The sequence below is a fragment of the Ischnura elegans genome, chromosome 10 (assembly GCF_921293095.1).
Source record: "Ischnura elegans chromosome 10, ioIscEleg1.1, whole genome shotgun sequence".
Taxonomy (NCBI): Eukaryota; Metazoa; Arthropoda; class Insecta; order Odonata; family Coenagrionidae; genus Ischnura; species Ischnura elegans.
In genome coordinates, this window is record NC_060255.1 from 96,128,131 (window position 1) to 96,143,291 (window position 15,161).

Genomic DNA, 15,161 nt, shown 5'->3' on the forward strand with positions numbered 1-15,161 from the left:
ACTGAGAGTAAATGGATCGCCTTTTATTCATTGCCGCGTTGTTGAAATTTTTGAAAACTACAATTTACTATGAACCACAAACTACGTAGAAAGTACATTTTATCGCTTTCAACAAAACAATACAAAGTCAGGATTCATTACAATGGGAGAATAAGAAAACTGCGTTGCCTCAACGGAAAATATGCACTGAGGCAACCTTCATAACCGTATGTCCATCGCTAATGGTTCCATTTTTTCATACAAAAGTGACAAACATAGGCTAAAATACTCCTAAAGTGGAAAATATATGTAGCTTCTAACGGAAGGACTGGATCCTCGACTATGCAGTCTCCTTGGAATAAGTGATTGACGCGCAAACGGAGAGGCTGACAAGGAGGTCATTCGTAAACATCGAGAGCGGTGTGGAAGTAGAAACATGAGTGCGGACAGATTCCCGACGGAATTCCTGCGGAAAATATTCGACAAGATGAGGTCTCCCGTTCCAGTGGTAACCACACGCCAAGGCCTATCTGACAGTTGACGCCTTAGAGTTTGACAGCTTCCTAAATTGATACTGCCCGATAGGAATGGAAATCAAGTCGTATAACTCATAAAATTGCCTGTATTACAATCTTGAAAACTTATCTCTGGTATGCTATCGCTATAAATATGTCATGAAATCGCCACGAATGGAGGCGATAATTAATTCCAAAACCACATTTTCCACTAAAGTTCTAAAATAGGCAACTGATTCTCAAAAATGGAGCCACTTTTAAGCACCCATCAGAGAATATGTCTCCACTCAATATCAAAGATAAAATGCCGGAAACACTAACCATTGGCCCTTCAAAATATAGCTTATAATATTTTTGCTTGTTACTTTTGTATATGTCCCTGTAATGTTGGATTGATAATAATTTCTATGTAATCACACTGATAAATTGAATGAAGTTTGTCCCTTCTGTTTTTTTTTACCCCTGTTGGAGTGCCTAATCCTTTATCCCTTTAACTAGTTCCATTGTCATGTGATCATTAAGTAAATTTTTGTGTTACTATCTACTAATGACACTGGGGAACAATCAATCAACAACACAATATTAATATTTTTAATTACCCTATCAAGGATAGGATAAACGTAAAAAGGAAAGAATCTGAAAGAGCGGTCATTGATATAGGCATTGAAGCATACAATAAATTTCTAAAAGTACCTACTTCATTGACTTCTGTGGAAAATATTTTGCTACCTGAGATATGAGATTAAATATTATTTGCATTATTAAGCTTGAATTCAATACTTGGCTCCCTCATGAATCTGCTCAAGTTGGAAGGATACCTGCTAATATCCCATTCAATAATTTCAATATCACTTCCCCCCCACGCACCCGTTCACGCTTTTCGTGACGTTTACTCACCTGCGTTAGGCGCCAGTGCTTTGAGGCCTTGGCGATGGGATCCGTGACGTGCGTGCACGCAGCTCCGAACAGCATCACCTTCCGCGGGCCCTCGTGCATCATGTCGAAGAACGCCTTCACGCCCACCGCCGCGTTGCACTGTGGGAAGGAAAAAATAAGAGTAGTTAGGAGAATAATTTGATCTGGGATAATTCTTGGAAATCCTTTACTCCACACATCCATTGCTTTGGCTAAAATCCATGTTAAAATGAGTCGATTATCGCTTGAATTCTTCAAGCTGGTGTGTAATTGGAGGAGATACATGTTTGTGTCAAGTGTGTTCAAGTAACGTGTCCATAAATGGTTTAAATAGCAAAAAAAGTGACTCGCCTTATGTTTTAAACGGAAGGAAAAGACGGAGAGTACCCTTATTCGTCGTTAACGATGCTTTATGTCTCGTTAGTAACCACTTTGAAGAGGGACGATAAAAGTCTCGAAATATGATTTTCAATTTAATGATTTACGCAATGCAGATCAATAGAAAATAGGTAACTGATGAACATGTGGAACGTAACTTTATATCGGTGTTTTCGTACTTAGAGGTAGCGTATAGAGAAAGAACTATCTGTCAGGGGCTTTGCACAAATAAAACGTATCGAGATAACAATTTCCACTGACCACAAAAGTTAGTCATAGGGGAAGAGTTGAAGTTAAAAAAAAATATTGTAGCAAACAGCAGTGAAATAAATTATTAGTATACTAAAAACACTAATATAATTACAAGGGTGAATATCCTTTAAGGTGAATGGTAATTGAACTGGTAAATCCTTGGCACCTGAAGCAATAAAAATTTCCTCTCTCTCTTATTTGATGAAAATGCTATGTTACAATCCACAACTAATAGATGTGTTTTCCCAACCAAAATACTCTAATTACCCTTCATAATAGCACGTAATTCCTAATACCCAATTGGAAAATTACGTTAGAAATGAATTATTATAGAGCCTTATATCCACATAAAATGCAAAACTATCGGCCGAGTTCGTATTATCTGGTTTGTCTACGGCTTAGTTGAGTGAAAGTGTTTTCCTTTGGAAAGGAAAATCTTGGAAATGATTTTCTAGGATAGCAAAGGCAATAATATATAAGTTATATAAACCATAACTAATTTATCACAAAGAAATTAAAACAATCTCCTGCAGCTAACCTAGACTGGAAAAGAAACGCAACGTAGTGGTTCTTAGAGTGGGGCAGAAACTAAAAGAAAGCCTTGAGGTCTAAAAGTTAATAAATTTGGTCATGAGTCCCATTCGAGGCATGCTATTTGCATGATTATTTTTACCAGGCTCATTTTTCTCTTCTTAGCGCAGTATAATATTATTTATAAGAGGTTTTATGCGAATGCGAAGCAAACCAGAGCTGAAAAATATTGACGACGTTTTGTAAGGAAAGCATGCTATTCTGATTAATTTCAGGTAAGTTGACGGATGCATGTCTGAAGAAGAACGGTGAATTCGTTTAGGTGACCAATAGGACAAGGGCTTTGAAATAGATGTATATACCTCAAGGTGTTGAATGCAACTCTAGAGTTCGTATTTTTTTAAATGAATATTTACTCTATAGAGGCAATAGGGTAGTTTCCTTCATCAAAGAAAACGAAAGGCATTGATTGCGATTCGTTACCCACCACTAGTGTATTCATAATATACAAATTATTACGTTTTAGAAATACCGGTTTAGACGAAAGGCAATGGTCCATTTTTATCCTTATTTGAAAAGGGCCAGATTGGCGCCCATGCGATGCCACTCCACGTGACGTCACAGGGACCTAGTTTCTATACGAGAAGATAGGAGTTACTCATCGTCTGAGGTTACCAATGCATGCATGAGGCGCAGAGCTCAGGGAAAAGTCTTAATAATCACTTATTAAAACTGGCTAAGGTCGGAGAGTTTTCTTCATTTGATAAGGTATTAATAATCCTTATTTAAGCCAAGCGCTACCAGCCAGCAGGGTACTCAGCTACCCGCTAGCAGCCTGCGTCGTATCAGCGCTAAGCCTCGCCTCAAGGTCACCTCACAGGGCGCCAGCGGGAACCAGAAATACGTCACACCGAGAGATTTCCCGGCATTCATACTTACGCGTCGCGTTTTCGCGCGCTTGAAAATTTTCACTTTTCATTTAATCGCGAAAAATAGATGTCATCATTAAAAAATCTAAAAGCGTGAAATACGTACTCCAGGGGTAATAATCTTTCGATTTAGGCAATAAAAAAATAATAGGAAACCACCTTCCTATAGGAAACTATTACCTAATAGGAAACTATTCTTCTTTGAACGCGTTCGCGCCTATGCAGTTTTAAACCATACCATAAACCATGTCACCAATGGCAACTAATATGACAACGCATCACTAGTATAGGTTAATCCACTTCTCTGCTCATTCCAAAATTTCGCTCATCGTGATCTAGTAAGAAGTGCCGTCAAAAGTAGTTGAGTTTGGAGAGCTAAGTCATGAACATGACTTAGCTCACGAAACTCACTTTTAGATGAACAATATCTACATATACATACTACCCTACAAGCCAACCCAATAGACGTAAGTTAGGGCGCCAACTGTTAACAAATAGAGAAGAAAATAAAAAAGAAAGAAAACCTGCGTTCCAGCGAACAATTATAAATGTGTTTATTCCATAATTTTATCAAGTCCATTAAGTACATAATTTTATCTATTAAGCCCTTAATAAATGTTCGGGGAAAAATGATCTTATCAAACGAACTATACCAATTTGTTTTGCAAAATATATCTCCATATTTGTTCACCCTGTCAGACTTATAAATATGGTGAGGTTCTGTCCGAGTCGACGAGAAAATATTATTCTTAATTGCTGTAGCAATCAAAGCCTAGAACGACGCGACACCTCCGTGATTGATGGTGAAACGGCGACGAATGTGAGTTGGTTTATCACCCGGATGGATCATTAAACCCACCGCTTGTAGGTCCCTGAATCGGAAAGTGAATGCATTGCACCTTCCGTATTGGACCCGAAAATCGAAACACGGCCAATTCAAAGCATCCCCGCCAGTCGCTTGAAGGCGCCAATTGAGCCATGGCGCCTGTATCGCGATTATACGAGCTCTGCGCTGGGGCGATGGCAATCGTGAACCCAGCGATCTTGACAGCGATTACGGCCTTCGATTGCGCCGTTTGAGAGGGATGCACCACATTTGCAGTCGATTGCACCTTGCAATATCTTTATTCCGCGGCCGCGTTATTATGGCTTCAGGCGGCGATGGAGCAATTTGAGGTGCCCCCCGTATGGGCGATGCTATACATCTACATACTACCCCGCAAGCCGCCTAAAAGGCGTGTGGCAGGGGGTGTTAAGACACCAGCCACTTGCACATAAAAGGAAATGCACTAACGAAATTATGACTAGCATTTATCAAAGACCTTTATGGTTTGGAGGAAAAAGGAATTCGCATATCTATCCGTTCGGCAAAACATCTCTCTTAATTTATCTCTTATCGGACATGGCAATATATTGCGGCTCTAATATTATGTTCTCCGTGTCGCTGTTGAAGATATCCATTTTCAATTGTTCAAACAATCCAAGCCTAGCGTGCAGCCTCCGAGTCTCCAGCGGCTCCCAGCCTAATTCGCTTAACATCTGAGTAACGCTGCGCTGTCTGTACGCCCGTGGCGGTTTTTGACGAACCGCGCAGCCTTCCTTTGTATTTCATTCAGCTCGCGGATTAAGTCTTTATGCACCGAATCCCATACGCTCCCTAGAAATTCAAGGTGCGGTCGGACGAGTGCGATATGGAACCTTTCTTTTACTTTCTCATCCGAAAATCTTCCCGCAATACGTTTGACGAATCCTAATTTCTTCAGGGCTATGCCGAAAATATTCCTTATATGTGTTCCTCACGAGAGGTTCGAGGTTATCTTAACTCCTAGGGACTTCGCTTCGTCTGTTGCCTTTATGCTAATACCATCCACAGCATAAACATGGTTATAGATACACGAACTCTGCAAGAAATGTACCGACATGCATTTTCTCAGATTAAGTTCGAGTCCCCACTCTTGGCTCCGCAAATGAACCTTGTTTAAATCGGATGATAGAATTTCATAATCAGAGTGATCACTAATTTCGCGATAAATGACAGCGTTGTCAGGAAATAAACGTATTTTAGTGCTAATCCGGGAGCAGAGATCATTAATGTATATAATGAACAAAAAGAGGACGATTATGCTCCCTCGTGGGATACCTGATGTCACTTTAACTACATCAGAGCTTATTCCGTCAGGAACTACTTTTTTTGCGATCACTCCGAAAGTCACATATCCAGTTTATAACTGTTTCGTTTAGTCCACAAGACTGTATTTGAATAAAATTTGATTGTGAGGTGCCGTGTGGAAAGCTTTCTTAAAATCTATAAATGATGGGTCAACTTGTCTGCGTCAATAGCTACAGTCTAGGACTCGGAATGATCAACGTTGACTCAATGGAAAAATCGTTTTGTACACTTAAATACGCTATTAGAAAAACATAAATTTTCTTTCTTAAAACAAAAATAATTGATATTAAATAAGTGACAAATAATGAATAAATACCGTATGAAATTTCTAATTTAGTTAACACGAGAATAGGTCATTTCATTCGTCTAAGTATCATGGCTAGTGTTTGCGACTAAATTTCTTTAATTGTAAGTGCACTCAACAGAGTTATTCTGTAAGAAATATAATTCTTTTCGATTATACTGTGGGCGTGAATGAAAAGCCGTTGTATCCAGTTGGATACGCTTTCAGAAAAATATGCTTATGTTCCTCCCTCACCGGATAAATTAGATACTAAAATCTAACTTATTAAAAATTACCCGACCACTGCATTATAAAGTGAATAACAGTGAGTACTACGATACCTAAGCAAAAGACGGGACTATTTAGGTGGCCACATTTTGAGGCACAATGGCCTGATGAAGACTGTCGTAGAAGGACAAGTGGAAGGGAAGAAGGGCAAGGGACGGTCCCGAACGAGTTACAAAGGTTATAAAGGATGTAAAAGAAAAGGAATATGTCGATATAAAAAGGTTAGCGGATAGGAGAGAGAAATGGTGAGCTGCGTCAAAGCAATCTAAGGATTATTGACTAATGATGATGACTACGATGCTCAAAAGAATGCATACCCTGCAAAAGAAAATCTAATTTTAAATTTATGATGATTTACTTACAGAAAGGTAATAGTGTACATACCTGATTTTTGCAGGCAACAGTCTTCTATTTCATATGTAAAACACTACTTCCCTTGTCCACAGGAGAAAGGAAATCATCAATATTTGTGTTATAAATATCTTGGTTCAACTAATACAGAAAAAAGTTATATATCCATCGCCCATCCTTATTGTTTGCCAAAATATCCTATCAAAATTTTATTTTGCTAAAAATGGGAAGACGTTATTTCCTTTGTCAATAATTGTTTGTACTTACAACTATATTTCTCTAAGTGCGCTCAAAAAACTAATTTTGCAAAACATATTATAAACTGGATGATTATTAGATTTATCCATCGAAAAAGGATTTTCGCTTTCATATAGTGATAAGTCATATATCTAACAAAGACAGAAGTCGCTGAAAATAAAAAGAGAAATAGAGTCCCTCAACCGTGAATATATGTACTAGCAGATGAGAGAAAAAATTATATTATCCAGCTAGAGGATAAATAATGCGTCGCATATCTGTAAATGACCTTCTATAAGTAAAATCTACTCCACGATAGCTTTGAGAACCCATTTTAATTAATTGTTAATTAGTGTTTCATTTCTTCAATTAATGTTTCCTCAGCCATAAAATTTCGCGTAATATGCAAAAATTTCATCGTCTGTTTTAAAGCCCTTTGTCCGCAATTTTATTTATTTGACTCTGAATTAATGAATCTGCATCAATAAAAAAACTCATAATTTATAAACATAAAAAATTCATAGCAATTCGATTCTAATTAGCGTTCCTTAAACCGAATTTTATATGCTCGTGGAAAGGAATTAAAATATATTATAATTGGTCATTATTACAAATTTCAATTATTTCCAACCGAAATTTTAATTCATTTTGTTGCCCAGGTGAAATTGAATATGCTTCTCTGCAAAATGAGAATTATATTAGCTCACGATATGCGTGAAGGAGTTTTTCATTAATGAATTTATAGCTGTTTTACAATGGCCGATATATCCTCTTTTAAGTTTAATCATATGACTAATCAAAATGAAAGATACGCTAAATGATGGAATGATCGATAAACAGCACCAGAAGAGCTTTTTTTTTGAATATAGATATGCCTTTCGCGGATTATATTTTTGCAACAATGATCTTTAAATTCAAAAATATTTTCATCGAGTCATATAAATTTTGGCTCGGTGATTACACATTTTCGATATAACACCATGCGTAAGAGTAGTATGCTACGCTTTCTCAATCAAGCTATACCATTTGAAGACAAAAATGTAGTTATTATACCATAAGTGGAAACTATTCAAAACCCCAATATGTGTGTGAGATAGAAATAGAGTGAAAGTTAAAACGTGATTTAAATGTTAAAATTACATAAATTATTCAGGGCTCTTATTGCTCAAAATATCTAAAAATTATGGAAAAGATATTGCTATAAGGTGGTTCCACTACAATAATAATTATTTTTTCGCTAAATCCGGCAGTGCAAACGTTACCCGATCCTAAAAACGGTAATCGCAAACTGCGCACCATATTTCTGCCACTTAAGAAAATGGTTTCTTAGGTAATATATTGGCGGCAGGCTGATACCGATATCTAATGTGTAAGACATTCCCCAATCTTGATTTCATGCCATGGCAATCTCCACCTATACGTTTTCTTAAAAGAGGTACTTTCCACTCTCATTTAAAATCTACAGCAACCTCTCTCAGTATTTGAGGTTTGAATTTTCCACCCCTGCCCTGGAGAAGCATGGGATGTATTCCAAATTCTTGTATTTGTTTGTCTCGCTAGATCCACCATCTCGTTCTTGAAAAGCCACCAGAAATTATAATGCACCGTGGAAGCAGGAATATTGCTGCATTAGGTTTGGCCTCGGTGGATCTTAGGTTGAATCAAAGGTGAAAACGATTATTTTTTTTCCTTTATTCTTCCAAATTATTTGGCATTCTTAACTTGCATGCACTAAAATACGGTTTTTCGCTCAATGTGTGTCTTGCGGGCGACTCTGTAAAGTTATCATAGTGGCTACTCCCAGTACATATACTCAAATTATATCAGAAAATAATACATTAGCGTTTAATTTTGGTTTTCGGAATGTAATTTTGCCCCGAAGATGGCGCCCGGCTTCGAATTTGCGGTAAGTATCAGGAGGGGAGGGATGCTAAGGCGGAATTAGGGGGGAGGGGTGTTGTAAATGGGGTTGGGGGCGGACTACGTGGGGTGGGGGTGGAGCAATTTCTTCTCCTAGGGACGGGGTTGAAAATCCAGGACACGAAAAGCGGGACAGGGAGGGAGGGGGGTCCCGACTGAGAAACCCACCCCCTGTCCTCGCTTCCTCTTACCAAACCTGTCAGACTTTCGTCCCAACCCACCACCCCTCCCGCCTCCCCCGGTTGTAACAAGCGAGACTCGATATTGCGAGACGGGGAATTGGATTGCATGCTTGGACAGGGATGGACGTTAAAAGACTGGTGGGGACTGAGGGGGGGAGGAAGACCCAGGATGGATTTTTTTGACACTGACGCTTTTTATTTTTTTATTTTAGGCCCCCTCGTCTCCGGGTGTATAATATTGACCCATTCCCCCTCACTCACCCCCCCACCCTCAAGGAATAGGCATGAACACACACGCCATCGGAAATAATTTGCTCCAATTTTTAAAAATCTTTTTCTCTCTTCTCCACACGACCAGTCTCACCCTTTCCATCCCTTCACAACGACGAGTCAATTCTCTGTCATCCCTGATACTGACAACACCGGCAGGGAGCTGGGGGGAGGCTTGAGGGACATGTTAAAATGCGCGCGGGTGACGGAAAGGGAGGGATTGTTCGCGATGGCTGTGTTCGCGAATCAGGGCACGCCAAAAAGCGACGGTGCGGGAGGCGCTGAGTACCTAGTAAGTACAGACGAAATGGAGGGTGGTGGGGGTGATTTTTTTAAGGGTACAATGGTGTGTCCAAACGGAGGAGTCGCTTCGGTCATGCGACTGTGACTATAAAGTAAAAAAAAATGAAAGAGCGGGAAGAGAAAGATGAGCGTTGTATGGGCGAAATAAAAAAAGACCGCTCTGCTCTGCGAAGAGACGAATGGAAGTGTCAAGCTCCGTGTTAATTAGTTGCGACCTCCACTGCACCGCAACAGAAGCTCTTTTTACACTTTCCATCTTCCTCACCACGACAACTGACTTTGAAGCGAAGCGAAGGAGGAGAGAACCTTCGGAGACCCAAGGGGGTAAAAAATGATAAAGAGTATTTATATCGGTTTCTTGTATGCCCAATAATTCAGTGGCTCAAAATTTATTATATTTAATAAAATATTAATGAATCAATTATTATCAATATTTTATTGATATTTTTAATGATACAATATGATACTTTCCGGCATCAGTAGCGGCCCTTAGTCCTCGCCTGCCAAATTGAAGGTCACGGTTTCCTGTCCCGACAAGGTGTGGAAGGGAAGGTTTGTATTAAATATGTTTCATATTTTATATTAAAGTATAGTAATTGGGTAAACCTACTCTTATTATCTGGTTTATAACTGTCATAAATATTCATTACATTTTCTTAAGTAGGTATTCCACCATGTTCATTCATTAATTTCTTATTTTGTACGTCCCACTTCAATAACTTATTATTATACAATAACATTAGTGGTTGTGTGTTACAAAGAGTCATGAAAAGCGTTCCATATTTCTTATTGCAAAACATATTTAGCTTCAACCTTCATAATATCAGGATCGAAAATGACACTGTACGCTGATCAAGAAGTAATTCCTCCTAAATACTAACAGGAACAAGTTTTATGTTACCTTAAGGCTAAAGTAAGCCTTAATATTACTTGAAGAATCGAATAAAATAGTTCAGCAAATCCTCCGATTTTATGATAGTATTCAATCCCCGGTAGAAGGATATGCATTTGTAAAAGGATGGAACCTCTAAGTTTATGTACTCTACCACTTACGGTCACGTACACTATTTAGGCACAATTTTAATCTCTACGAACACCATCGCCATGGGTTTTCTGACCGATCTCTCAAAAATTTAGAATTAAGAAAAAAATAAAAGGATTTCATGCAGCTGGCCTAAATTACGACACTATAACACTTTCGGGGTAGTATCGTGCGTAACAATGAGTTTTAATTAGTGCACCTTCGACTTAAGGACACATTTTCAAGGACTATTAGCGTCCTTAAAGGAGAGGTTTCACAGTAATGAGCAAAAATAGCCTACGAAAACATCAGGCCGTACATTGTGACGTAAAACCTCTCCTCAACCGGAATTTCTCTTTAATAATGGCACTCGTTGGGGAATACGAGTATCATGCCTCTCCACTGTAGGAGAACTATCAGGTGGTACGGGTTCTCTCAAACTTTCCACTTTCGTCGTTTGTCAATCTTAACACAGAGCCCCTTTCAACACCACAATTCGCTCTCCCCTTCCTCGCATTTCCTCGACAGCGCCTTCGACGCACGCCCTCCGAACGAAGTCTCCGCACGTCTAGTGGAATCGCTCGAGTCTTCACTTGTGCCCGGGACCATTAAAGAGGTCGTTAGCTCCGCGACCCGTACGGGCCATCTGTCGGCGACTAGCCAAATAACTGCTCGGCCTTGCGAACGCAGTTGTAGAGAAGAAGAAGCACGTACAAAAATTGGACCGACATCCACATATTGATATGCTGTCCTTACGTGATATAAGTAAAAAGGAAAACTTTCTTATTTATTACGAGGTCAGAAGATGCCTATAATCCTAAAAGTTGTCGGACATTTAATGAAATAAAAACAGCCGCGATTATTGCAAGGAGACTTATATTTTTGGAATGTGAGAAACCAGAAATTCTTTAGTAATTTGTGTAATTGACTGGGTTTGTTAGAAGAAAGAAAAGGGAAATTTTACTTGAAGATCTTACATTAATGCTGATGCAGATATCATATTCATATTTAAATTTAAATCCCGTACCTTAAATACCGTGCGATAACCAGAATTATTACATCGATAACAAATATTCACGCAAGGCAGCTGATGCAGTTCAAGTGGAGTTGAATTGAATCAAATCAGAAAACCTGAAGATACCTACGTCTTCTATTTTTCATCCAAATTCCATGAATAAAACTCCTGCCTAATCTAGAAATTTTGAGCACATCTGAGAAGTTTTCCGATTACCGCAGGGGTATAAAGTCCTTAAAAACTCAGTATAATCATATTCACCGGAAATCGTACCTAGCAAGGAGTCTCTCCGGAGTACTTTTCCAAGTTTGTAATGGATAATGCAGTTAAGTCTTATAAAACCCTTCGTAGTCGTTGATTTATTTTTTTTAACACGACATAAAGAAAAAGCGCTTATTCATCCAGAGCTGTTCCAGTTGATAAAGCCAATACTGAGCAAACTTAGTTGGAAACAGGTAAGTACTCCTGCATGCAGTTCATGAAGAAAACGCCAACAATCCGTACCTAACGCGATGAAGAATATTATTACTTATCGTTATTGAATTTAGTATACAGCATTTTTATACCACTTCAGCATATCAATTTTTGAATGGTGGTAATCATTTGATTTCAAAAAAGTTAATTCCTTACAGATAACAATGTCAAAACATTCAATAAAAGAATTACGACAGTTTTTGACCTTTCGACAAAACATATGCTTATAGAAACGGACATGAAAGAAGAAAGGAATTAATCGAAATCGCGATACATTAATTTAGTTATATTTCATTAAAATTTCCAATTAAACAGTGAAAAAAATCTTAATTAAAGGAAGGTACGCTTGGCTTGAAAAAAAAATAATTCAGCTTGATATGATCTCTTATGACATTAGATGAAAGCATCATGACAAATTCTCCAGATTCATTTAGCTTGATACAGTATCTCATAGTATTACATGACATCACCATCACAAACTCTTCGACACTATTTAGCTCGATATTGTCTCTGCTCGTATTAGATGCCATCATTATGACAAATTCTCAAGAATTATTTAGCTTGATTACGTCATTGCGTCAGAATTACTATATGTCGACCCATTATACGCACGACTATATTACTCCACAAGCCAGAAAACGTATTTCGCGAACTCATTAAAGGAGAGTTGCAGTTACTTCAACACCGTTTACCCCCGTTTAACCAGCGAGACCTGAAACGACTCCTCGGCTTCCTCGGAGGGCCGAGACGTAAGTACTGGAGCAAAGAGGGTGAGAGATATTACATCGGAAGGGAAAGGGTAACGTTTAGTTTTTATTAGGAGGACCCCCGTGCGCTGGATACACGCTCCGCGACGATCCGGGTTGCTAATGACGTAAAAAGTGTTTTAAAACGAGCCTACCCCTCCCCCCTCTTTCAACGGCACGGGTAGAATGCTTCCTTTCGTCACAATGGCATTCCTTTAACACGCCATTATGCTTCTCTCGAGCGAGACGAAGTCCCTGCTTCACGTACCCTTTTCCCCCGTATCCCTGGGTAACGCTCCCTGGATCCGCAATGCCCCCCCCCTCCTCCCTCCTTCACAAGCCCCTCCACCCACCAACAGCCTCTCTCCCCCGCCAAGCGAACGCCTCAGGACATGCAGGAAACCCCTTCAGCCCCATCCCCCAACAGCCTTCTTCTAAACATCCCCACACCAAGCCTTATTTACGCTTCGCCCTTTCCGCTCTCTTGAGCGAAATTCGCTCGGAACCATTCCGTCCCAAATGAAAAGAGAATCTCTGTTCAATTGTCCCTCTAAAGCAGTGTTCTCTCGCTTTCCTTTCCCCTCACTTGCTTCTTTCTCCTCCCACCCCTTCATTGCCCTTCCAACACCGACCGTCTCTACCAGGCGGCCTAAATTACCCACCTCTCCGTCGCCAAATTCTCTTTCTTCTCTATCCCTACCGAACCGCTCAAGATCCTGGTTGGGTGTCTATCAACATTTGCTACGCCATGTGCGTTATTGCTTTAATTAACTAATACATATATTGCTGCATATGTATGCGATTAGAGCAAGCTCTCAGCAAGATCGAAATAAATAATAATAATTCTCATAAATTATGCTGAGACTATTCCTTACTGGCGGTTTACATTGTTACAGCTCTTTCTTCACTAAGCATCTCTGCATAGACGTGCAAGATGGATAGATAGTTGTATTCGGGGAGTCTGAGACTAAAAAATCCCCTCTTCCACGTAACCCCTAAAGACACTGGTAGGGTATGCGGAAGAGGGTATGTTAACATCAAATAGCGGTACGACTTACACGGCATTGCTATGACAAACTAACATAAATAGTGCTGCTTCTATGTGACAAGAGTAAGCACTCAGCAAGTACGAAATAAATAATAACAATAGGTGTCTTTAATATTAGTGAAACTTCTCTGAGTCATCTTAATTGACGGATAGTGCATAGTTATAGCTCATTCTCAACTCAACTCCTCTGCACAGACGCGAAAGATATTGGCAGTGTATGTGGTAGAGGGCAAAGTAACATCCTCTAGTAACCGCTCAAGATCCTGGTTGGGTTACTATCAACATGCGCTACACCATTCGCGAAATTGCTATGGCAAATCAATAAAAATAGTGCTGCTTTCATGCGATAAGAGTGAGCCCTCAGCAAGTACGAAATAAATAATAATAAGCCTCTTAAATTTTGGTGAAACTATTCCTGTCAGACAGATTATATAAATGAAAGATATCAAGTATGCATTATGCTGGAGATTTGCCAACTTACATTAGGGGCTCAGATAAGAAATTTTTCGAAATAGGACTTTATTAATCACCGCCGCTCGGGACCCAAAGTTAAAGATTTCGCGAACATTCAGGCTGAATTTAGACAGAAGCACTTGGATATCAGATTTAGATATGGAGAATAAGCTAATGCTACAAAACCCGTTTTGGTAATAAACAGTGATAAATGTACCATTCATGGTTACAATGACGAAGTTTAAAGTTTATCTTAAGAGTTTTATGCTTTTACGATGAGTGAGAATGATCAACGAATATTGAGAGTAAGCAACCCGCGTGTCACCCAAATTGTCTGACCGGGGTGGCGCGCGCTCACTCTCGGTGCGTTATCCCAGGAACCGAATGACAGAAGTGTAAGAAAATTGAGGTGATACTTTGAAAATGTCTCATAAGTCGTTGTAGGAGACAAAAAAGGGATAGAATAATACGAGAGTGACATCATCTTCACTTATGTTCCCAATGTCACCCAAAAATACCGAAATTTCAAAACTTTACGTGCGCTGCGGCACGTTTTCCCGGTATCCGATTGCAAAAATAATTTTCACGATTTATTTTCTCACCAAATGGAACAAATATGGCGGGCGTCCCAAAAGAAATCCGAAAACTTTAAAAATAAGAACCACCCTAGCGCAAGATATTGGTAGGGTATGCGGTAGAGAGCAAATTAACATCCGCTACGAAAACCCTTAAGATCCTGATTGTTTTTGTATGCGCTACGCCATGCAAGACACTACTATGGTATAAATGGTAAAAATAATAAAAAAGAAGTGCTGAGAAACATATTGGTGTTAGTCAATCGTTGTTGAGTTCGAGATATCCATTGCAACTGGCTCCAAAACACAGTGAAACTCGCTAATAA

At 39.3% G+C, this 15,161-nt stretch overlaps 1 protein-coding gene across 1 annotated transcript in view; it reads right to left on the bottom strand.

Moving 5' to 3' along the window:
* Positions 1-319: 319 nt before the first annotated feature.
* LOC124166484 (formin-like protein 5) overlaps positions 320-15,161 on the bottom strand; it is a 678,638-nt gene continuing 663,796 nt past the window's right edge. The window contains exons 4-5 of the mRNA XM_046544014.1: positions 1,392-1,529; positions 320-445 (exon numbers count right to left, since the gene is read on the bottom strand). Coding sequence (XP_046399970.1) covers positions 320-445; positions 1,392-1,529 — 264 coding nt within the window. The remainder of the gene's footprint in view (positions 446-1,391; positions 1,530-15,161) is intronic.